Raw genomic sequence first — 25,127 nt, 5'->3', positions numbered from 1 at the left:
CTCCCGCCCCCCCCCCCCCCTCAAAATCTAAAAAAAGAAACTCTGGACATACACTTAAAATGTCACATAGATTCCTCTGCAGCAATTTTCTCTCATAGATTCATTTTAATAGCAATGTTCCCCTATGGATTCACTTTGTAGCACTGTTACTTCATAGGTCCATTATGTAGCAATGTTCCCACGTATATTCATTTGTAGCAACGTCCCCGCATGGATTCATTTTGTAGCAAAGTTCCCATGTAGATTCATTTTGAACCAATGAAACCACATAGCTGTATTTTGTAGCCAATATTGCCATGAAGATTAATTTTGTAGCAAAGTAACCACGTAGATTCATTTTGTAGACATGGGCCCATATAGATTCATTTTGTAGACATGTGCCCATATAGATTCATTTTTGTAGACATGGACCCATATAGATTCATTTTGTAGTCATGGGCCCATATAGATTCATTTTGTAGACATGTGCCCATATAGATTCATTTTGTAGACATGGGCCCATATAGATTCATTTTGTAGCAAGATCTCCACATTGATTTATTTTGTAGCAAAGTTCCCATGTAGATTAATTTGTAGCAATGTAACCACATAGATGTATTTTGTAGACATGGGCCCATATAGATTCATTTTGTAGACATGGGCCCATATAGATTCATCTCGTAGCAATGTCCATCGTCTTGATTCTGTACTGTCCCTCCTCTGTGGTTCCAGGTTCCGTTACTCAGAAGATGATGTCGTCAATTACCTGGTCCAGATCCTGCAGGGATTGGAATATCTCCATGAACAGAAGATCCTGCACCTGGACATTAAACCAGAGAACATCATGGTGTCTTACATGAACACCATTAAGATCATCGACTTCGGGAGCGCTCAGACATTCAGCCCCCTCATCCTGCGTCAGCTAGGAAAACGTGTCGGAACCCTGGAATACATGTGTATGTGAAACAACTAGTATGAGTAACCTTGGCTCTGCATTCACAGTGTGCCCACCTGATGATAAAACCTGGAATTAGTTCCCAATCAGAGAGGAATATAAGACATGAAGAATAATAATACAAAAAAACATCTAGTGTCATAGACAGCCCCCGAGGATAATGTCTGTGAAGGTTCTCATACATCCAGGTCACATGGTGTATCTGTAACAAATAAGTCAAGGCAACTGGACTGGCTGTATTTTTCTTGAAGACGTTTCATTGGTCATTCAACCAGCTTTCTCAGTTCAGAAATGCAACCCAACGCCAAAACACAAGATGAAGGACATTGTGTACGCAGTCCAGTGCAGTCCAGCGCAGTGAGGAGCGCTCAGAATTGTATGTCGGTGAAACAGAACAGCAGCTACGCCAGCGTATGGCACAGCATAGAAGAGCCAAACCCTCTGGTCAGGATTCGGCAGTGTACCTACATCTAAAGGACAAAGGTCACTCCTTTGGAGACAGTCAAGTACGCATCCAAGACAGGGAGGAGGACTGGCTTACAAGAGGTGTGAAAGAGGCCAGTTACCCTGTTTCCCCGAAAATAAGACCTACCCCAAAAATAAGACCTAGTACTATTTTTGGGAATTGTTAAAATATAAGACCTACCACGAAAATAAGACCTAGTTGTGACCATTCCCAGGGCCGGTGGTGGCCTAAGGGGGAACTTGAAGAGCCGCGGGAGAGGCGGGAGAGAATCAGCGGTGCCAACGAAGCCAGCGCTAAGGGAAGCAAAGTGGCAGCGGAGGGAGCAGAGCCGCATAAGCCGATGCCTCCTCTATAGCGCCGCCTCCTGTCGCAGGCGGAGTAATACCAAACGCACTCCGTCTGTGAGGAATCGATAGTGAAAGCGCGCTTCGCTCATTCTGGAGAGCCTGATTGCCCAGATCACCCTATTTTTGTACATGAATCAGTGTGGATTGTTGTACATTAACAAAAAATAACACCTACCCCGAAAATAAGACCTAGTGTGTTTTTTTGAGCCAAACAAAATATAAGACAGTGTCTTATTTTCGGGGAAACACGGTATGGAACAATGGAGAAGCCAAGCTTGAATAGAGGTGGGGGGGAGGGGGGAGACATCTATTGTATGCCACATACAATGCTGATTTAACACCTCTCTTTGGGCAGGTTAAGAACAACTCCTAGACTCCAATGATGTAAATACAGCCATCACCTGGTTGTGACTAACAGATTATGTGGATTGGAGCGACATTCACCATATTTATTCCCAGAGAATTTTTGTGAATTTCTCTGAATTGAGAAAGCTGGTCGGATGACCAGTGAAATGTCTTCAAGAAAAATACAGCCAGTCCAGTTGCCTCGACTTCTATTTTACAGATACTGAGGATAATATGTTTTTACTGTAATCAGCGCCATTTGTATGACATGATTATGTAAATAAAGTGCAAAAATATCTTGCTCCTCGTCAGATCTTTATGTATCTTTTCTGTATTTTCTTTGCAGCCCCAGAGATGCTGAAAGGAGAGCCCATTGGACCAGCGGCCGATATTTGGGGATTAGGTGTACTGACCTATGTGATGTAAGTAATACATGCGGTGCAATCATTTATAGTGAATATGCGAGTTTGGGGGATTTCACTTAAAGTGACATTAAACCCTCAGATTTTTTTACCAAAATAGTGTGATGTGCGCCTTACTGCAATCCATGGTAGTTTCCCTTCTCTTTGCTGCTCTTCCTTTTAAATCCGCATGTCTTCTCATGCTGGGCAGAACTTCTGTTTTGCAGCAGACTGCCTTGTCTCTGGAATGGATACATGGTGTCTGTGTGTAGGTTTGCAACCTGAGCCAGCACTACAGGAAGAGGCACTCAGCTGCAAAGGGAAGTTCTCCCCCAGCATGAGAAGACATGAGGATTTAATACATCCAGTATGCTGGATAATATTAATAATAAGTCCAGCTGCTCTGATATATTTTCTACAGATATTGTTCTGGAAGTGTCCGGGAATGTTCTGCAGCTCTACTTATGCAGGACAGTTGGGAGAGACCCACCAGGCTTACTCCATCATCATCCTCTCTTTATCTGGTTCTGTTTCTCTGTGCAGGCTCGGTGGACGCTCTCCGTTCTTTGAATCGGACCCGATGGAAATGGAGAACAAGATTCTAGCTGGACGGTTTGACATATTTAAACTCTACTCCAATGCGTCTCAAAGTGCTTCCCTCTTCATAAGAAAGCTGCTGTCCATTTATCCCTGGTGAGTGGCCGCATGGACACAAGTCATTCCTGAACTGCATGACGGAACGAGCTGTGCTCCCTCTAGCGGCCAATCAGATTCTTCCTTATGTGTTCTATTGTGAGAAAGCGACAAACTTAAAGTATTTCCACTCACCTCATAGTTCGAGCCGACGTGTGACAATGAGACTGTCACAGGTCGGCTCAATAGATCGGGAAGTGAGCGAACACATAGCGGCGCTCGCCCACTTCCCGATCCTGTTCCTGCAGAGAGCCGTGACTGTCACTCATGGCTCCCTGCAGAGATTCCCCCCTCCCCTGTCCGATCCTCCAGCGCTGGCTGGCGGAAGGGACGGGGGAGGGTACAGCTGGTTCTGCCTCTAGATAGGCAGAGCCAGCTGTCACTCACTCAGCTGGGTGGATCCAGACAGTAATGTCGGGATCCGTCCCGGCTGCGGCAGTCTCAGTATACCGCGAGCTGTAGCTCCCTATATACTGAGCTTTGGCTCACGGGAGGACGCTAGTTTAAGTCCTTCCGTGACCCTTAGGAGAACTATGGGGGAAAGCCCTGACCTTCAAGACCAGGTATTTACACCCCCTTCCTGGGCAGGCCATTTTTCAGTGTTCAGCGCTGCGGTACTTTGACTGACGTTTATTCCGTCATGCAACGCTCTACTGAAATTAATTTTATACAATTTTTTGGGGACAGATAGAGCTTTCATTTGGTGGTATTTAAACACCACTTGCGGGGGCGGGGGGGGGGGGGGGCGGCGCGGAGGGGGCACACCGATCGGCACCCCATACACGCGATGTCTGGTAACAGGCATCGCTGCCTGTTTTTAAATAACGGCCATTTCCCGCCGAGCGGCGGGCGCGAGGGGGCGTGTCTGAGAGGACGTCTAAAGACGCACGCTCAGATCTAGAGAGCTCCCGGCCGCCCGTTTTTTTTACTATGGCTGGCCCGGAGGTAGTTAATGATTATTCAATTTCATTTTTTGTTGATGGGATCAGAGTGTTTCCCATTAAAGGAAACCTATCCAAAAAATATAGCCACTACCCTTCCTGGCCACTATGCTGACCTTCTGTCTTCAGCGCTTTGAGTTGCTGGTCCAAAGCTGGTAGATGTTCAATTTTTGTTTTCTCATATTCCCGATCTAAATACTTGTTCTTGACCAGGGACTCAGAAAGCCGAGTTGGTGGTTCAGCATAACAACAACCATAAGTAGCGAGCATTTTCAGAAGGAGGTCAACAATGGCCCCTATTAGACAGCTGCGTTTCATTTCGCTCCGAATCATAATTCGTACAAATTTTCCGAATTTCGGATCCCGTATGCATTTGGTTCAAAAACAAAACTGAATGGGACATGTGACTTTTCTGGCCAATCAGATGTGTTTTTCAGTTTAATGCATCCAAATGGGTCTGAATACGAATTTTCGTTACGGCAACATGGGAGCCATATACAGTATATACATATAATACTAAAGCTGAGGCTCCTAGACCCGGATGGGATTTGGGATCCAAATTTCCAAATTGCATTTGGGAGCTCCTACAGGCCATTCGGGTCTGAGAGCCCCAGCTTTAGTAATTATTATTATTGCACAGGATTTATATAGAGCCAACAGTTTGCGCAGCGATTTACAATATAGGGAAGAGATTACAATCACAATACAAATCAAGACAAGATGGTAAGGAGAGCCCTGCCCCCGACGGCTTACAATCTAAAAGGGAGGGGGAAGTGATACATGAGGAGGGAGCTGTGTGGGGATGAATTGTTTGAGGACGTGATGGTTCAGTGGTTAGGTTGAGGTGGGATAGGCTTCCCTGCAGAGATGAGTCTTTAGGGATCGCCTAAAGGCAGTCAAGGTGGGCGACAGACGGACAGGTTGGGGTAAAGAATTCCAGAGGATGGGAGAGACTCTAGAGAAGTCCTGGAGGCGAGCATGGGAAGAGTTGACAAGGGAGCTGGAGAGCAGGAGGTCTTGGGATGAGCGGAGCGGAGTTAGGGTGAAACTTTGAGACCAGGTTTGAGATATAGCTAGGGGCGGAGTTATAAATGGCTTTGTAAGGCCTTGTTCACACCAAGCGCGGAGCAGATCCGGAACAGAGCAGGTGCAGACCGGATCAAAACTGCGTCCAATGTATTCCTATGGTATTTTGACCTCCAGTTCACATCGCAGCGTGCGGATCCAGGCCAGATCCAGACCGGATGAAAAAAATGCGGCAAGCCCTATTTTACCTGCTCTGGAACGCATCAAAAACGCATCTAAAACGCATCAAAAACGCATGCAAGTGCCTGAAAGTCCATGTTAAACTTAAGTTTTTTTTTTTTTTACCAAAACCGGCCCTAAACACATCCAAAACGCGTCTAAAACGCGGCACAACCCACTACACTGCGTGTGCAGCAACCTGACCGGATCTGGTCTGCATTTGGTGTGAACAAGGCCTAACTGATTGTTAATATTTTGAATTTTATCCTTTGGGCTATAGGAAGCCAGTGCAGGGATTGACAGAGGGGGGTTGCAGATACTGAGTTAGGTGAATTTAATATACAATATGTATATGGCTCCCAGACCCGAATGGCATTCAAGAGCTCCCGAATGCATTTCAGAAATTCAGATCCTGAATGCCATTGGGGTCTGGGAGATTCAGCTTTAGTATTAATATCTGTATCTGGTTTTCTGTGGTATTCGCAACGAGTATTCATAAACTCATCCGAAACTAATGAACATTTGGATTTCGTCCGAATCCCGAAATAACGAAATATCCGAACCGAACTGAACCAAATGTTTCCGCAGCTTACATGTCTAGCCCCTATACATCTCCCAGGTGTATTAAGATGATACAGTGATTATTCTGGAAGGGAGGAATCATCATGCTGTGATTTAGAGTTACAATAGATATAAACCCAGATACTAAAATCTCTAGAACCTCTAAAATGTTAATGTGCTTTCAGCCATTTTGAAAAGGTTTAAAATGATACCTGGTGATCCTGACATCAGTGGCGTCACAAGGGGGGAGCGGCTCACACCCAGGTGATACCATTGCAGGGGTATCACCAAAATGACTGACAGTCATGGACCGAGAGCCTGGCAGTTTCAGGAGAGAGGAGGGGACCCGGCGGCATACCTCTTCCCGCCGGGTGACTGTTCCCTCCTCTCTCTGCCGGCGTCCATCACCAAGATGGCTGTCAGGTATCAATGAGATCGTCACGCATGCGCAATGATGTCATCATCACGGTGGTGTGTCACCCAGTAACCGCTCTGGGTGACACTCGGCCTCGGGATGCCCATGCCTGACATGTCCCAGTTACGGCACTTCCTGTTTTTAATTTATATTTTTTCATTTAAAAATTGAAATCTCCAAATTCCTTACTGAGCCAATGCGACCCTAGACTATGGAAAACTGAAGGAATTAACCTCCTAAATGTTTATCCACAGGAGCCGACCCACATTACAAGAGTGCTTCTCCAACCCTTGGCTTCAGGACGCCTATTTAATGAAGCTGAGGCGTCAGACTCTCACCTTTACCACTAACCGCCTCAAGGAGTTCTTGGTGGAGCAGCAAAGGAGGCGCTCGGACATGGCCACCAAGCACAAAGTTCTTCTTCGCTCTTACCATGGAACGCAGCCATCAGCTCCCGTCACCCAGTGACCCCGGAAAAAAAAAGCCGTTGAATAAGGTGGTCACGAAGCCAAAGGTGCATTCCACTGGACGATAACAAAACGTCGGAGAAGTACTGGCAAGGAATACAAAGTCAATACCTTGAAGTGTAAATAAAAAGGACATCATATCTCTGGGCCAAGGGAGTCCCGGGCGGTCAGTATACCTCTGTGAATGACATAGTGTAGTCCAGTGAGACTGAGGAATAGGGGGGGGCATCGGAGAAAGTGGGTGCATGGTGCATGTGAAACACCCCCACTTCTGCAGCGAAGGAAGATCTGACCGCTGTGACCTACCACCTTTGGGAACTTTGGAGCCAAAGGATACTTGACCCGAGTCATCTGGCCCTTGGTTTCCATGGCCCCTCCGAGGACTGTTTGGCATCACTTCCTGGACACAACAAGTGGTCTTAATGCAAACAATTATGCAAGGTGTTATTTATTTTTGTTTTAACCTTTCCAGGGTTCCCAACACAAAGACCACCATGATACAAGTGGATACTCCTTTACAATAATAGACTCGTACGGATTTCAACTTTATTACTGTGTCTCCGTCCGAGATATTACAATAGAAAAGATTTGTTTACAAATTGTTCTTGAAAAGCTTAAAAAGGGCCTACAGGTACTAGGGGAGGGATAGACCATATGCCCGATAGAGGACATGATGGCTTTGACTTTGTAGGAATTGCGAGCCGTTGGAGGTCAAGCTTCTGTTGTGTCCGATTTTTTTATAGGCTAGTAAGAGAGAGTGAACACAATGGATCTTTATTGACCATAGGGCCATCCACTGATCGGAATTCTCCTGTACTCCTATTGTTCTAGGACCTCTGCGCTGTACTGTAGGGATGTTTCAGCTTTTACATCTCCTAAAAACCACCAAGTGTCTGTCTACTAGAATACCCACTTCCTGTCCACCCCTTTCTCTCCTCTCCCGCCCCCTTGCCTCGTGTTAAATGAGTTGGTACGTACCAGCAAAGTCTTCCATATCTTCTACCGCCAAGTCTGAACATTACTGGATCCTGGTCTTGATTACGGGATACCTCTAAGTTGTAGCATTGTCCATATTTTCAACCGCTGCTGCACCCTGAACATTACTCCTTGGTAGGGATACCGTGTTCCATACTTCCCTTCACATACATGTGTCTGTGCCACTGTCTGGTCCGTTGATCCCTCTCTGGAAGTAGAAGATGCAAACTAGTCAGCTAGTCCCCCAAAGAGCCAAGCCACCGATGAAGGAAAGAGGAAACCACATGCCCATTGGATAGGTTTCGGACTTGCCTAATGGCCGAGAGCAATGTCCTTAATGACGAAGGTAAACAGGAAAGTGGGGCACAGAGGGAGAGAGGAAGTGAAACTGTCAGATTCTAGGTGAACCCGGCCTGCTCTGGTTACAACCAACCCTTGGGGCTGGAAGAAGGACAAGGGGGGCGGGGGTGACGTTCTGGCGATCTCGGAGGACGTGGCTAAAGGGCTTCACTGTAACGGTGCCACTTGAGTTTGTACATTTGTAGAAGGGGGCCCAGCGGTCCTCCTAAAGCTGCTCTTGAGCTGCATATTTATTCACTCAAAAAAGGAAAATGGATTTATTTATTTATAAGAATTTGTGTTGCTTTCCTGAGTTTGTATTTTGCCCGACCCCCACCCCACCCCACCCCGACACTTTTTTTTGGTGTGAAGTTGAATAAATAAAATAAATATATTGAGGTTGCACGGGCCTCTCTCCCGCCCCCTTGCCTCGTGTTAAATGAGTTGGTACGTACCAGCAAAGTCTTCCATATCTTCTACCGCCAAGTCTGAACATTACTGGATCCTGGTCTTGATTACGGGATACCTCTAAGTTGTAGCATTGTCCATATTTTCAACCGCTGCTGCACCCTGAACATTACTCCTTGGTAGGGATACCGTGTTCCATACTTCCCTTCACATACATGTGTCTGTGCCACTGTCTGGTCCGTTGATCCCTCTCTGGAAGTAGAAGATGCAAACTAGTCAGCTAGTCCCCCAAAGAGCCAAGCCACCGATGAAGGAAAGAGGAAACCACATGCCCATTGGATAGGTTTCGGACTTGCCTAATGGCCGAGAGCAATGTCCTTAATGACGAAGGTAAACAGGAAAGTGGGGCACAGAGGGAGAGAGGAAGTGAAACTGTCAGATTCTAGGTGAACCCGGCCTGCTCTGGTTACAACCAACCCTTGGGGCTGGAAGAAGGACAAGGGGGGCGGGGGTGACGTTCTGGCGATCTCGGAGGACGTGGCTAAAGGGCTTCACTGTAACGGTGCCACTTGAGTTTGTACATTTGTAGAAGGGGGCCCAGCGGTCCTCCTAAAGCTGCTCTTGAGCTGCATATTTATTCACTCAAAAAAGGAAAATGGATTTATTTATTTATAAGAATTTGTGTTGCTTTCCTGAGTTTGTATTTTGCCCGACCCCCACCCCACCCCACCCCGACACTTTTTTTTGGTGTGAAGTTGAATAAATAAAATAAATATATTGAGGTTGCACGGGCCGCCATGTGTAATCTGTAATAAAGTTGTTTATTTTTAATTGTAACTAATTGCTTGTAAGTATGCTCCTACATAGCCCGCATCGGCAGTCACGTGATCCAAGCGGGCATTCCGCTTCTCTCCAATCACAGAATGTTTTTATTATTTATATTATATACATTTTAAAATGTATTACAGGCAGTCCCCGAGTTACAAACATCCGACTTACATACGACCCCTACTTACAAACGGAGGCTATTACTGTACAGCAGGGGTAGTTGTAATGCTACCGCGCTTGTGCCAACGAGGAGTGCCCGCCTTGTCGTGTCTGGTTCGTAGTACTGTACGTACATTACAGGAAGTTGGCTCTTGTTAGACCTGCGGACGAGGGGTGCCCGCCTTTTCTTTCGGGTCACTGTGAGGTTTTTACTGCTGTCTGTATCGTCATTAGAAAGATTTAATCTCACTTCCTGTCCTTGAGGCAACAGGAAGTGAGAGGAAATCTACTCCTAGGAAGGGAAATTCACTCCTGTAAGAGTGATCATGGGAAAAAGGTGTCTCCACTGAAGCTTTATCACCAATCCTTGTTTCCATGACAACCCAACATTTTCTACATCCAATTGGCACAGGGACAGAAGGTGAAGTGAAATCTTCTGAACCCGGCACACACAGCAAAACAAACGTTACAGGGGGTTACAGGGCAGCCATCAGAAATTTTGGGGCCCCTTACACGGCTTTAGGCCGGGCCCCCACCGCGCCGCTGGACGCAGGGCTTAGTGACGCGCTGGACACAGGACCCACCTGAGAGTGACCCTGCAGAGCCCACCATAGATGCTGCACAGCCCATCTGAGACTGTCTATGGTGGGCTCTGAAGGGGTCTCAGGTGGGCTGGTCAGGGCTGCATCCCTCCCCTCCCTCCTTTCCTTCCTTCCTAGCTCCTCTTACCTGTACACATGGCCTTGTCTGCCGCCGAACCGGCCAGAAGTGATGTCACTTCCGGCCAGTCCGACATCAGACGAGCAGCGTCGCTGATGGGGCCCTAGCTTGTCTCAAAGCCGCTGGAGTGGCAATGCTGGGGCCCTGTGCTGCTAGGGCCAGGCCTCCGCCTCCTCGCCCTCCACCGTCGGCCGATAGTCATATAAGGGACCCGGGCGGGCCCCCCATGCTGCCCGGACCCCTTACTGGAGTATCTGCCGTACCCCTGATGGCTGCCCTGGGGGTTAACCCTTCCCTATGCTATCCAAATACTAAAAACTATTTTTTGGGCTGGAGTTACACTTAAAAAATGTCCCTGTTCCAACTTACATACAAATTCAACTTAAGAACAAACCTACAGAACCGATCTTGTTCGCAACCCGGGGACTGCCTGTATTATATAAATATTATATCATTGCTTGTAAGTATGCTCCTACTTATCCCGCATCGGCAGTCACGTGATCCAAATGAGCATTCCGCTCCTCTCCAATCACAGAATGGTATCACAAGTTGGGATGCACCGAAATGACATTTTTAGACCGAAACTGAAATTTCAAAATTTGTCAGGCCGAAAACGAAAGCAAAAATTACTTTTTTTTCCCCAAGTTTTTAAATTAGTTTTTTTATTACTTTTACTGTTAAAGGCTTCAGGGAAATATCAGGAGTGTAAACAGATCCCTGATATTTCCCTTTTAAAATAAAAGAGATTGAGTCCTCAATCTCTTTTTCTGCAGCCCCAGCACTCAATAAACAGGTAGTTCTCAGTACAGAGACTTCCTGTTTATTCATAAATCGGGGAGACAGTAAATATTTACTATCCACCCAGTCATGAATGGACAGGAAGCCTCTGTACTGAACTGTTTCCTGTTCATTCATAAAGTGAGCAGATAGTAAATATTTACTAAGTCCCCATTAATAAATGAACAGGAAGTGATGTATAGCACTTCCTGTTCATTCATAACTGGGGACATATAATCACTATGTCCTCAGTTATTAACAAACACAAAGTGATCACTACTGATTGCCCAGTGTTTGTGCTCCGCTCTCCATCTTGACTGCTCCGCCCCCTCCCGCCTGTCACTGGAGCCAAGCTCTCCTCCCCGAACTTCCCTGCTCGACCTCCTGACAGCTTCTTTCGTCCCCACTGTGCACCTGCATTTGCTCTGTGTCCCCATTGATCCCCACTGCCTCTGCCAACACAGGCGAGAAGAGCAGCGGGGATCGGAGGGGGACACAGACTGGCGCCCAGCGGGGAGAAGAGAAGCTAGGGGTGCACTGCATTTTCAGCCATTTTTGTACTATCAGCATTTTGCCCATAGTACCATTTTTGGCTAAAATGTTTCAACAGCCGAAACTTTGGTGCATCCCTAAAAACAAGGCATCTTGGGACATTTAAAGGGACACCCTGGTGAATAGTGAAAATTCAGCAATACAATACATACCAGGGAAATGGCCTACCTGCTCAGATTTCTCATAGCGTACCAGGCCACTCCAATAACTGAATGGTGGTCTGGGAACCCCTTTTTGTGTACTGCTTGTAATGCAGGAGAGGTGTTCCTAACCACACCCACTGCTTCCTCTTTGCTGTTTCCAATATACATGAAGCCTTTTGTACCAAAGTGATGTTCACCAAAGCCGTCTTCCATGAAAGTTAGAATCTGAGTGGAAATGCATCAGGCAGAAAGAAAGTTGCAGAGCACAATTCAGGCGGCAGACACACCCAGTGCACATGTGAGGAGCTCTCTACAATCTGGCTGCAGGTGATTGCATAATACTTAAGTGAGTGCTATGTCTGACTTAAGCACAACTGCCGTATTTACTGGATAGCATTTGTTGATGGATTACACTCGCTGCCTGGAATTGGTACCGAAATTTAACGACTGGCATTCAGCATTTAAACCCTATACATCTGGGTGGTATCATTACAGATTTCTGTTACATTATTCTGAAATTCATTGACTTAAAGGAGAACTATGGGGTCAGGGCTTTTCCCCATAGTTCTCCTCAGGGTAACGGGAGGACACAAACTAGCGTCCTTCCGTTACCCTAAGCTCAGTATACCGCGAGCTACAGCTCGCAGTATACTGAGACGCCGGAGCGGATCCCGACATCGATGTCGAGATCCTGCGCTGGACGCAGGGCTTAGTGACGCGCTGGACGCAGGGCTTAGTGACGCGCTGGACGCAGGGCTTAGTGACGCGCTGGACACAGGACCCACCTGAAAGTGACCCTGCAGAGCCCACCATAGATGCTGCACAGCCCATCTGAGACTGTCTATGGTGGGCTCTGAAGGGGTCTCAGGTGGGCTGGTCAGGGCTGCATCCCTCCCCTCCCTCCTTTCCTTCCTTCCTAGCTCCTCTTACCTGTACACATGGCCTTGTCTGCCGCCGAACCGGCCAGAAGTGATGTCACTTCCGGCCAGTCCGACATCAGACGAGCAGCGTCGCTGATGGGGCCCTAGCTTGTCTCAAAGCCGCTGGAGTGGCAATGCTGGGGCCCTGTGCTGCTAGGGCCAGGCCTCCGCCTCCTCGCCCTCCACCGTCGGCCGATAGTCATATAAGGGACCCGGGCGGGCCCCCCATGCTGCCCGGACCCCTTACTGGAGTATCGGCCGTACCCCCTGATGGCTGCCCTGGGGGTTAACCCTTCCCTATGCTATCCAAATACTAAAAACTATTTTTTGGGCTGGAGTTACACTTAAAAAATGTCCCTGTTCCAACTTACATACAAATTCAACTTAAGAACAAACCTACAGAACCGATCTTGTTCGCAACCCGGGGACTGCCTGTATTATATAAATATTATATCATTGCTTGTAAGTATGCTCCTACTTATCCCGCATCGGCAGTCACGTGATCCAAATGAGCATTCCGCTCCTCTCCAATCACAGAATGGTATCACAAGTTGGGATGCACCGAAATGACATTTTTAGACCGAAACTGAAATTTCAAAATTTGTCAGGCCGAAAACGAAAGCAAAAATTACTTTTTTTTCCCCAAGTTTTTAAATTAGTTTTTTTATTACTTTTACTGTTAAAGGCTTCAGGGAAATATCAGGAGTGTAAACAGATCCCTGATATTTCCCTTTTAAAATAAAAGAGATTGAGTCCTCAATCTCTTTTTCTGCAGCCCCAGCACTCAATAAACAGGTAGTTCTCAGTACAGAGACTTCCTGTTTATTCATAAATCGGGGAGACAGTAAATATTTACTATCCACCCAGTCATGAATGGACAGGAAGCCTCTGTACTGAACTGTTTCCTGTTCATTCATAAAGTGAGCAGATAGTAAATATTTACTAAGTCCCCATTAATAAATGAACAGGAAGTGATGTATAGCACTTCCTGTTCATTCATAACTGGGGACATATAATCACTATGTCCTCAGTTATTAACAAACACAAAGTGATCACTACTGATTGCCCAGTGTTTGTGCTCCGCTCTCCATCTTGACTGCTCCGCCCCCTCCCGCCTGTCACTGGAGCCAAGCTCTCCTCCCCGAACTTCCCTGCTCGACCTCCTGACAGCTTCTTTCGTCCCCACTGTGCACCTGCATTTGCTCTGTGTCCCCATTGATCCCCACTGCCTCTGCCAACACAGGCGAGAAGAGCAGCGGGGATCGGAGGGGGACACAGACTGGCGCCCAGCGGGGAGAAGAGAAGCTAGGGGTGCACTGCATTTTCAGCCATTTTTGTACTATCAGCATTTTGCCCATAGTACCATTTTTGGCTAAAATGTTTCAACAGCCGAAACTTTGGTGCATCCCTAAAAACAAGGCATCTTGGGACATTTAAAGGGACACCCTGGTGAATAGTGAAAATTCAGCAATACAATACATACCAGGGAAATGGCCTACCTGCTCAGATTTCTCATAGCGTACCAGGCCACTCCAATAACTGAATGGTGGTCTGGGAACCCCTTTTTGTGTACTGCTTGTAATGCAGGAGAGGTGTTCCTAACCACACCCACTGCTTCCTCTTTGCTGTTTCCAATATACATGAAGCCTTTTGTACCAAAGTGATGTTCACCAAAGCCGTCTTCCATGAAAGTTAGAATCTGAGTGGAAATGCATCAGGCAGAAAGAAAGTTGCAGAGCACAATTCAGGCGGCAGACACACCCAGTGCACATGTGAGGAGCTCTCTACAATCTGGCTGCAGGTGATTGCATAATACTTAAGTGAGTGCTATGTCTGACTTAAGCACAACTGCCGTATTTACTGGATAGCATTTGTTGATGGATTACACTCGCTGCCTGGAATTGGTACCGAAATTTAACGACTGGCATTCAGCATTTAAACCCTATACATCTGGGTGGTATCATTACAGATTTCTGTTACATTATTCTGAAATTAGGTGAGTGAAAAGCACTCACCTCATAGTTCTCCTTTAAAATTCTGTCCCTATAGGAAGTCACATTTCACCGGCGGGGTAACATACATTTCAGTGGCTGTAGCTGGAGATAGCAGAGTTCTGACAGCTGTAGCGCCACCATGTGGTGGCCAATGTACTTGTAATGCAGCTGAAGTCTCACACATCAGGGTGTCACTGTCTCATATTACAGCAGATACAATTCCAAAGGAGGAGAAGAATTGGAGGCTTTGGTTCCAAAAAAGAGAAGTTCTTCTTGTTTCAAACAAAATGTCAATTTGCAAACATTGAGATAAAGCAAATCCTGACTTCAACATATATAACATGCCGGAGAAAGGCTTGTGAAAGCTTCAGCTTGCAGGGGTAGGCAACCTCAGGCACTCCAGCTGTTGTGTAACTACAAGTCCCATGAGGCATGGCAAGGCTCTGACAGCCACAGGCATGACTCCCAGAGGCAGATGCATGATGGAAGTTGTAGTTTCATCACAGCTAGAGTGCCGAGGTTGCCTACCCCTGGCTTAGAGTATAGGATTGCCACCTGTCCAGGATTCACCCGGACAGTCCGGGTTTTGAATGCTGTATCCGGGTTTCATGGCAGCAGAAACCACAAGATGTCAGGCAGACGAGGCAACCAAAATTAAGATAGGGGCTACTGGCCCCCCACTGAAAATAGTCTCAACTGTGATTTACATATGAATGGGTGGCACTATTTACACATGAATAAGCTACGACTCATTCTCCCCCAAAAAATGCCCACGCGTCACTAGAGTGTTCGGGTTTCGCTTGAAGAAAAGGTGGCAATGCTATTAGAGTATCCAAAACAAAACACAATTAGTAAATTGCCGGCCTAAAGGTTGATAGTCCGGGGTGTGCCATGCTGATCCTGGCTTCCTAGGGGCGGGTATGTAAACCTTCTGCCCAGTGTAAAGCTGGGCAAATGCTGTTCACAGTGTTACCGTCACTAGATGGCGCCAAAGAGCAGAAGAAATGTCCATGCTCCTCGGCGCCACCTAGTGGAAGGTTTATACATCAGCGCCTAAGCATGCAAACATTTTAGGCGACAGGTGCACTTTAATTTTCCCCGGGCATTCACGCTAAAGGTTTGTGGCCAAAGTGGTAAAGGGGCGGGGCCTTTCTCTGGTCTTTATTGCTGTCAGGACAGAAATGATGGGACATCTCTCCAACAAAGATACAGCAACCAACGCCACCATTTCATCTCAATCCCTAACAGGACAGGAAGTGATGGGTAATCTCTCCATCAAAGAGATACAGCACCCACCCTCCCCTTTCCATATTTTCTTTTCAATCACTTGCCCCCATTTCCTCTCAATCCCTAACAGGACAGGAAGTGAAGGTGAATCTACCCAGCAAAGACACAGCACATTTCCTCTCAATCCCTAACAGGACAGGTAGTGACGGGAAATCTCTCCAACAAAGAGATACAGCCCCCCTCCCAATTTGCTCTTGATTCCTAAAAGGAGAGGAAGTGATGGGAAATCTCTTCAGCAAAGATACAGAGCTGTCATTGTTTTGTACAGCGTCTCCCCCGGCAACTGTTCGTGAGTCTCATGCAACTCCATTCAGAAGTGTGAAAGGGGCCTTACTGCTTCCTGTGCCTTCCTGTCCTGGTGACAACCGCCCCCCCCCCCCACCTTGTTGCTTGGGGAGGTGTCAACGGGACAGGAAGTGAGGGGATACTCTACAGACATTTGCTGGCGATATGACTTATTACTGCGAACGTTCACATCTGAAAATATGCAAATGAATGATGAATGGTGGGAGAGTACTTTGAGTGAATGCGTGGGCAGAGAACACGGCAGCCGGGTGAACGCTTGTAAATGCCGGAACAGGTGTATTTGCATGCGCACAGGGGTAACTTTCCGAATGCAAAACTTGCTCATTCAGAAACTTACCCCCTGACCATGCAAACGCCGATACCCGGGTGTACGCCCTCACGTATGGCGTGCACCCGGGTACAGCGTTTCCTGTCTGTCTGTCATATGAACAGGAAAACGCAGCCGCTGCGGCTCCCGGGCACCACATATTTCGCACTACACGCAGACACGTCTGTCATTGCTCCAGAGTACGTCCCCTCCACCCCCCGTGTGTACGAGCCCGCAGGCAGTTCAGTGGACGAGCGCCCATTTGCTGGGATTATGAGAAGCAAAGTACTGACAGCGTACATCACAGGAGGAACGAAATGATAACTCCTTCCTGTGAATGAAGCCGTCCTTCCAAAAACAGAGCGCCCGCCCGCCGCCGACCGCGCACCATGAGTCACTCGTCTATATTTACCCGCCATGTCCATATGAGGTGTCCCTGCCTGCGGGGCCCCACGCCGGGGGTGTGACAGGTGTTCATGACCCGGGGTAGGATTACTGCCGGGGACTATTCCAGATCATTCCGAGCGACTACCCGAGGGGGGCCGAGACACGGCTCATCTACAGTCCCGGCGTCTCCTCTCCTGTTCTATCATCAGCATTGTAATAGGAATACATACTGAGGGGAATGTATCAAAACCGGAGCAGACAAAATCTGGAGCAGTTGCCCATGGCAACCAATCAGCTTCTCTCTTTCATTTTCAAATCTTAACGGAACAAAGTAAAAAGAGAAGCGGATTGGTTGCCACGGGCAACTGCTCCTGATTTTGTCTGCTCTGGTTTTGATAAATTCCCCCCACTGGAGTTGTTTCTGATAATACAATCAAAGCTTACATGAAAGAAAAATCTCTTTTATGTGGTGAGCGCTTCCTTCCGTCTGCCCATCAGTTCCAACAACTTCCTGGATACCCAGAGTTCTTTGCATCTCTTTCCCTGCTGCTTAATGTGATACAATCTTCAATTCTCAAGACTACCTATCCCATCATGCATTGCTTCCAGCCAGCAATGATAATGTTACATTGTTCAGACGCTGAGTTGTAGTTCAGAAGGCGGGCTCTGTGAGAGTGGTGACACCAGGAAGTGCACATTCACAGGGCTGATAGAAATGGTGTCACTGCATTGAGGAAGTCCATCCTATGGGCACTTTTAGTTTACAATCTACTAGATGGATCTGGATATTAGGAGCAGGGGCGTCCCGAAGCTGGGTGACACGCGGAGTGGAGACCGGGTGACACCCCGCCGTGACGTCATCGCGCATGCGCGGTCATCTTAGTGACGCCTGCCGGCGGCCATCTTGCTGATGGACGCCAACTGACAGAGGAGTGGACGTTCACCCGGCGGGATGAGGTATGCCGCCGGGTCTCCTCCTCTCTCCTGACACTGTCAGGCCGTCGGTCCATGACCGAGCGCCCGACTTTTCATAGGGGGTGACACCAAAATCACTGTCAGTCATTTTGGTGTCACCCCCTCCAATGGTGGCACCCGGGTATGGGCCGCACCCCCCTTGTGACGCCACTGATTAGGAGACAATAGAACTTACTGAAATACAGAATTATTTTTAGCTAATGACAATAGTTACCCACTAAAAGAGAACGATGGGGGTCACCTTTTTATCCCATAGTTCTCTTTAGGGTCACAGGGGGACATATACTAACCTTCTCCCATGACCCCTAAGCTCAGTATATGGCAGGCTCTTGCCTGCCATATACTGAGAGCGCCGCAGCCAGGACGGATCCTGACAGCACTGTCGAGATCCACCCAGCTGCGTGAGTGACAGCGGCCTCTGCCTGTCTAGAGGCAGAGTCAGCTGTGCCCGCCTCTTCCTCGTCCATTCCTCCAATCAGTGCCGGAGGATCGGAGAGGGCCGGGGACAATCCCTGCAGGGAGCCGTGAATGTGATCGGGAAGTGAGCGGATCAGCGCCATGTCTCTGCTCTCTTCCCAATCGATAGAGCCGACGTGACAGCTGCTTTGTCACAGGTCGGTCGGCTCTAACTATGAGGATGAATGCAAATCAGTCACCTTATCAGTTCTCCTTTATCTGTCTGTAGAGCTTCCTACACTTCTATACGGTTACATCAGGGTAGGCAACCTCGGCACTCCAGCTGCTGGTGAAACTTCAAATCCCAGCATGCATCTGCCTCTGGGAGTCATGCCTGTGGCTGTCAGAGTCTTGCAGTGCCTCATGGGATTTGTAGTTTGCTGTTGCAGTGCTGCTGATAAGAGGAGAGGGCAGAGTGACTGGGATGTGAACTTGTTGGTGAGCTGATTCTCCTTTCACAGGCTGGGGGAGGGACAAGACCTGTAAGTCTTACTGACCCACCCTGCAGAAAAATCAGGTCTTCCAGGCAGAGCTATGCAAATCTGGGACATGGATGCACAGAAAGACAAATCATTTGGAATGTACAACTTCCTGTCCTGCTGGCAACATTTTTTTCCAGACAGGAAGTGAGAAAATGCGACAGAGGTTCCAATCCGTCCTACTTCATCCAAAAATGGAAAAGAAAACATTTCTGGGTGGACATACACTTTAAAAGAAAACTCCGCCTTTGTGGCCACGTTTCATCCATATATGGTCACATTCCCATCCCCCCTTAAACTCCTCCCTTAATTTTTTTTGAAACGGTGGACTATGCCTTTAAGTATAGCATTTGAATAATGAATTCAATTAATACATTAAAATAAACTTAATGTTTTTACCCAAAAGTCACACTTTTAAAAATTGTATTAAAATAGAAAAACGTGTGAATACTGGGTGAAAGTTGTGCGAATTGTGGGTGACAACATTTGTGAAATAGACCCCCACGCGCACTGGTCCAGCTAACACTCACAGACCAATCAGAAAGCAGTCAGATGGAGGCGTGTACTTACTGACTCCTCCCCCGGCTGCTCTACGCCGCTGTCACAGGCTAGAGGCGAGTCAGGTGACTAGAGCGACCTGGGGGAGAAGCTCTGTCACGTGACCTCCATTCTATTCAACACTGTCAGACTCGAACGTTTCCAAACATACCGGTTCTCTGTTACCATAGGAACTAGAGATCACGCCCTAGATAGACAGGTCAGCTGGCTCCAACTGACCAATCAGAGGACTCCCAGTCGGCAAACTACAACTTCCGGCATGCTTCACGGTGCTGACGTGCCACAGGGAGCCACCGAGGAGGAAGTGGAGAGGGAGAAGCAGGTAAGAGCAATAGGTTGATGTTTATTGTCATTTTAACTTATTGGAGATGTTGACAGCTTGAGGGGGATAGAGACAGCCTGCCGGTGTCATTAGAAACACTGTGCCTTCCCTACTCCTACGGAGTACTGACAGTACATGCTGGGGTTTGTAGTTCACCTGGTTATGAATGCTGACAGGCCTTGTTGGAAGGTGTTATGGGCTCTTAGTTGCAGAGCCCATAACACCTTCCTCCTCACCCCTTTTAATCCTCGGGAGGCCCTCACCTAAAGGGGGGTCCCTCTCCCCAGTCCCTGGTAGGTCCTTAAACACAAGGGGTGCCCTCCCTTCCCCCAGTTTCTGGTAAGACCTCACCCACAAGTGAGGGCCCACCTCCCCCTCCTCAGTCCCTCTTAGGTCCTCACACATAGGGGGAGCCTTGCCCCCCCTCTGTTCCAGGTAGGTTCTCACCCACAAGAGAACCCCCCCCCTCCCGTTCCAGGTAAGTCGTCACCCACAAGAGGAGCCCCTCCGCTCCCCCTATCCCCAGTCCCTGTTAGATCCTTCCCCACAAGGGGAGCCCTCAGTTCCAGGTAGGTTCTCACTCACAAGAGAAGCCCCCACCCCACAAGTCCCAGGTAAGTCCTCACCCACAAAGGCAGCCCTCTTCCTCCACAGTTGCTGGTAGGTCCCCGGTGCTTATTGCTGATGGTTTGTATTAGGCCGAGTGGCTGATCACAGGTTTGCTTTTAGCCCGGATATACAATTACATTGGGGTACATTGGGAAGAGGGAGGAGGGTTGTGTTTGATACTTCCCCGGAGTTCAGCTTTAATATAGAGCTCATTGCTTGTCATAATATCTTGTTTCCTTTTTTTTTTTTCTTTATGTAGACTGCAGAAATGTTGAAGGCGGTCATCTTAATTGGGGGACCCCAAAAGGGTGAGTATTTCACAATGGCGCCAAAACAAATACTTCACACCTTTTTACTTGTCTTCAATGTAGGTGGGATTGATGGTGGGCAAGATCCCTACCAGGTATGGCCAGTCTGTAAGTTCTGGATGTTTCGGGGTTTGGGTCTGTCTCTTGGAGTAGGAAGGGGTTGACCTTTTCTGTGGTTGTTATGTTGTGAATACACTTTTTATCACAGGAGGTGCAACAAATTCTTTTACCTCTTGTGTTGATCAGTAAAACGTTTAGGGATGATGTGTTACGGTAGCCCACTGAGCCCATTGAAGATAATGGTCTGCCAACACATCAAAACGTCCCGCAAATTCAACGTGTCACAAGATTTGTTGTGCACTACAACACACTATCGTGCATTGCCTTACAGCATGCTGCAGCACTTAAGGAACTTTAAAGGAGAACTATGAGGTCAGTGTTTTTCCCCATAGTCCTCCTAATCGTCACGGGAGGACTTATACTAACCTCCTCCCGTCACCCAAAGCTCAGTATATCGCGAGCCATAGCCGGGACGGATCCCGACATTACTGTCGAGATCCAAACAGCTGCGTGAGTGACAGCTGGCTCTGCCTATCTAGAGGCAGAGCCAGCTGTACCCTCCCCGTCCGTTCCTCCAGTCAGCGAACAGGGGAGGGGGGAATCCCTGTAGGGAGCCGTGAGTAACAGTCACCGCTCTCTGCAGAGACATGATTGAGAAGTGAGCGAGCGACGGTATGCGTTCGCCCGCTTCCCGATCTATTGAGCCGACCTGTGATAGTTTCATTGTCACACGTCGGCTCGAACTACGAGGCTGAGTGAAAATCACTGACCTCATAGTTCTCCTTTAAGCAAAATGTCCTAATACACATGTGCAGCTAGTGAAGTAAATGCTTTCCTGGTACCTATTCCTGTAAATGGCTCCCCCGGTATACCCAGACACTCCGTGCCGAGGTACAGACACCCTTGTTTTGTTTTAGCGAATAAAAGGTTTAACCAATATGTCGTCTCTTCTTTTTGTAGGTACCAGGTTTCGCCCTTTGTCTTTCGAGGTTCCCAAACCTCTGTTTCCTGTAGCCGGAGTCCCCATGTTACAGCATCACATTGAGGCCTGCAGCAAGGTGATGTTCCTGTGCCAGTAACAGACAGTTATACTCTCCCCGAAAAAGTATCATCTCACTCCAGCTCCAGAGTTTTATCTAGTGCAATTCACCATCCAAATAGTCTACCTCCAGCGCCCCAAAATCTCTTGACACGAAACCAGGTACAAGTTATGGTAGTAATCTTCTCACACGGAGGCTGCACTTTCACAGTCAGGGAGACCAGCCAAGTATGTGCAACAAAAAAACAGAGGACGCCTTCTCCTTTTGTATTACCATTCATTAAATGTGATCAAAGGAATACAAACATAATCACAAAGGAGACTAAGAGCATCATCGAGGACAACAAGTCGCAGCTTCAAGTCACTCACTGCACAAGGCTGCTGGAGAGAGAGGCTCTGATGAAGGGGGTGTAGCCCTGAAATGCGTTAAGCCAGTGGAGGTTGTGATGATGGAGGAGTAAGCGCGGTAATGCCGGATTCACCTCTCTCTCTCTCCAGCAGCCTCGTGCAGTGAGTGACTTGAAGCTGTGACTTCTTGATGATGATGATGATGATGCTCTTACTCTCCTTTTGTGAGGTGTTTTTATTCCTTCGATCACATTTAATAAACGGTAATACAGGAGAAGGCGCTCTCTGGTGTTTTGTCTAGTGCAAGTTTAATGGTGATTGGTCACTTCAGAGTCAACAGACATTTTTCATGTGTCTCTGTAGTGAACCTGTGGAAAACGTCACCAGTAAAGTAACAGCATATTTTCCGTTTACTATGTGTCAGTCCAAAGGAACCTTTTTTCCAACTTTTGCTTGGGTATAGACACCCCCTCCCCTGCGTCCCAGGCGTGGGACATTGCATTGTGGGAGGCCATGTTTGTTCTTTAGTAGGAAGAAGTGGTGGCACTTTGATGGAGCGAAACATAGGTAAAGACTAAGGATGGGCTCGGGCGTGTTCGCAGCTCCATGTGCTGAGCCCACCAGGAAGCTGACAGCGCGTAGCGCCAATCACAGGCACTGAGACATTTCCCGATCTCTGCAGCTGCGGACCAGGAAAATGTGTGAGTACCTGTCATTGGCGCTGTCAGCTTTCTGGCGGGCTCGGCACGTGGAGCTGCGAACACGCCAGAGCTCACACGCCTTCCATATACTGCACGATTCTCGTATGATCGCGGGATTTCATGCGATTCTCGTACGAGAATCGTGCAGTGTATGGGCACCTTTAGTAAAGACCTGAGCTGGTAGGTCATGTGATCAGGTCTCTGCTACAGCCATAGTGCAGCATTTACTCAGACGTGTTCTCCCTCCTCCCTACAGGTGCCCAATCTGAAGGAGATCCTACTGATAGGCTTTTACCAGCCAAATGAAGCCCTCAGCCGTTTCTTGGTCACAGCGCAGCAGGAGTTTAAAGTTGCCATCCGGTGAGCTTCCATTTCAGCTTTTTGTAAATTAATTTTCTTGTTTGCAGATCTATAACATGCAGGAATATCTGAGGTTGGGGGAGGGAGGCGGGGGATGCGACTGGCAAGATAATGAAGCTTGGCCCAGTGGGAGGCACCTCCTCCCACACAGTTTAGCGTGGATGGCGGAATCTGTTGCACTTTTTCCATCTGGCCATAGAAAATCTGCAGATAATCTATAGGTGTGTGGCCCGCTTTAGACAGAAGCCAATTACCTACCACCTGGTCTTTGGCGTGTTGGAAGAAACCCATGCAAGCACAGGGAGGTCATGTAGACTCCATGCAGATATTGTTCGGACCGGAATTCTAACTGGGGACTCCCAGTGCTGTTGAATAAAATAAAATCCTGCTGGAAATGACACCATTACTTACCACTAAAGGTTGCCATACACTGTACAACCATCGGAAGACCTTAGTCTTGCGATTGTTGTAAAGATTAAAAAAATCGTACAATCTGCCCTTCTTGGACAGGCAGATCGTACTTTCGATCATCACATCGAGGGGCGGGCTTACGATGACTCAATGAGGGGCGGGCTTACGATGACTGCAAACGGGCTGTGTGCGCGTGCGCACACCGGCCCGTTCGGCAGTTGTCGAACCAGCAGGCCACTAACTCGCCGAGAATCGTACGATTCCCGGCGGGTTTTCTAGCATGCTGGTTCGACGGAAGACGTGCGACCGTACAGTAGAAACGGTCGCACGCCTTCCATACACTGTACAATCGCGGGATTTCCCGCGATTCTCGTACGAGAATCGTGCAGTGTATGGGCACCTTAACAAGGAGCTCAAGGAATTATAAGACCCCTTAACTGCTAGATTTCCCATTTACAATTAATATTTTCGGGGGAATTAAATTTTTAATTGAGTCCGGGTTTCCTTTTTTAAACTCTGAGATTACTTTTGATTTGCTTTGCTGACTCGGATCTTTTGTTCCAGGTACCTGCAGGAATATTCAGCTCTGGGCACTGGTGGCGGCATATATCACTTCCGGGACCAGATCCTCTCCGGGGGGCCACAGGCGTTCTTTGTCATGAATGCGGATGTGTGCTCAGAGTTCCCTCTCCTTCAGATGCTGGAGTTCCGGAAGCAGCATGAAGACACACACAGTTACATCATGCTGGGGACAACGGTAAAAGGAGGCTGCTGGGACAAAGTACATCTTAAAGGAATATAATTATCTATAAAATATATTTAATGATGTATTAGTGATTACAGAGCTGCATTCATTTGTCTCTTTTTTTTTTTTTTTTTTTTTTATATCTGCCCGGGGGTTCAGCTTTAATTAATGAAGTAGCTGGCTGGGAATAGCAAGTCTTGCGTTTTACTCCAACCTTTTCTCTTCTGACAGGCCAACAGGACACAGTCCCTGAATTATGGCTGCATTGTGGCAAACACAGAGACTCAAGAGGTAATGTGACTTCATCTCTGGGATCTTCTACTGATTCTATTATACCTGAATTGGGGGTCTGTATAATCATCCTGTGTTAAAGTGGAACTAAAATACCTATTATTATGCTCATCTATTCAGAGTTTATTCTGACACAGAGGCATGCCAAGCATTCACATGAGTTGCCCATGAACAGCTTAGTATATGATTTAGAGAATAGTGCTAGCAGGCAGGTAACAATGTTTTATTGCAGAAGAGACCTAGTTTGCCTGCCTGCTTGATCTGGATGCTGGAGTCCGGATGGACTTAAAGAAGAACTATGGGGTTAGGGCTTTTCCCCATAGTTCTCCTAAGAGTCACGGGAGAACACAAACTAGCATCTTCCCGTTACCCAAAGCTCAGTAGCTTGCGGTATACTGAGACGCTGCAGCCGGAACGGATCCCGACAATGCTGTCTGGATCCACCCAGCTGCGTGAGTGACAGCTGGCTGTGCCCGCCCCCTCCCCCGTCCGTTCCACCAGTCAGCGCTGGGGGATCGGACAGGGGGGGGGGGGGGAGAATCCCTGCA

General features: G+C 47.8%; 2 protein-coding genes across 4 annotated transcripts in view; both read left to right on the top strand.

Moving 5' to 3' along the window:
• SPEG (SPEG complex locus) overlaps positions 1-7,123 on the top strand; it is a 119,299-nt gene extending 112,176 nt beyond the window's left edge. Inside the window, exons 35-38 of the mRNA XM_018554913.1 lie at positions 712-935; positions 2,439-2,514; positions 3,037-3,186; positions 6,603-7,123. Coding sequence (XP_018410415.1) covers positions 712-935; positions 2,439-2,514; positions 3,037-3,186; positions 6,603-6,816 — 664 coding nt within the window. The 3' untranslated portion in view covers positions 6,817-7,123. The remainder of the gene's footprint in view (positions 1-711; positions 936-2,438; positions 2,515-3,036; positions 3,187-6,602) is intronic.
• A 12,464-nt stretch (positions 7,124-19,587) lies between these two features.
• GMPPA (GDP-mannose pyrophosphorylase A) overlaps positions 19,588-25,127 on the top strand; it is an 18,593-nt gene continuing 13,053 nt past the window's right edge. Inside the window, exons 1-6 of one of the 3 annotated variants that reach the window (XM_018554923.1) lie at positions 19,588-19,707; positions 20,576-20,624; positions 21,645-21,742; positions 23,029-23,132; positions 24,108-24,300; positions 24,520-24,585. In XM_018554923.1, coding sequence (XP_018410425.1) covers positions 19,645-19,707; positions 20,576-20,624; positions 21,645-21,742; positions 23,029-23,132; positions 24,108-24,300; positions 24,520-24,585 — 573 coding nt within the window. In that variant the 5' untranslated portion in view covers positions 19,588-19,644. The remainder of the gene's footprint in view (positions 19,708-20,575; positions 20,625-21,644; positions 21,743-23,028; positions 23,133-24,107; positions 24,301-24,519; positions 24,586-25,127) is intronic. The other 2 variants (XM_018554922.1, XM_018554924.1) reach the window with 2 other exon arrangements.

This window comes from Nanorana parkeri, unplaced genomic scaffold, assembly GCF_000935625.1.
Source record: "Nanorana parkeri isolate BGI_ZX_2015 unplaced genomic scaffold, ASM93562v1 scaffold178, whole genome shotgun sequence".
Taxonomy (NCBI): domain Eukaryota; kingdom Metazoa; phylum Chordata; class Amphibia; order Anura; family Dicroglossidae; genus Nanorana; species Nanorana parkeri.
Note: the sequence above shows the minus strand (reverse complement) of the source record. Positions and strands in the feature narration are given on the sequence as shown.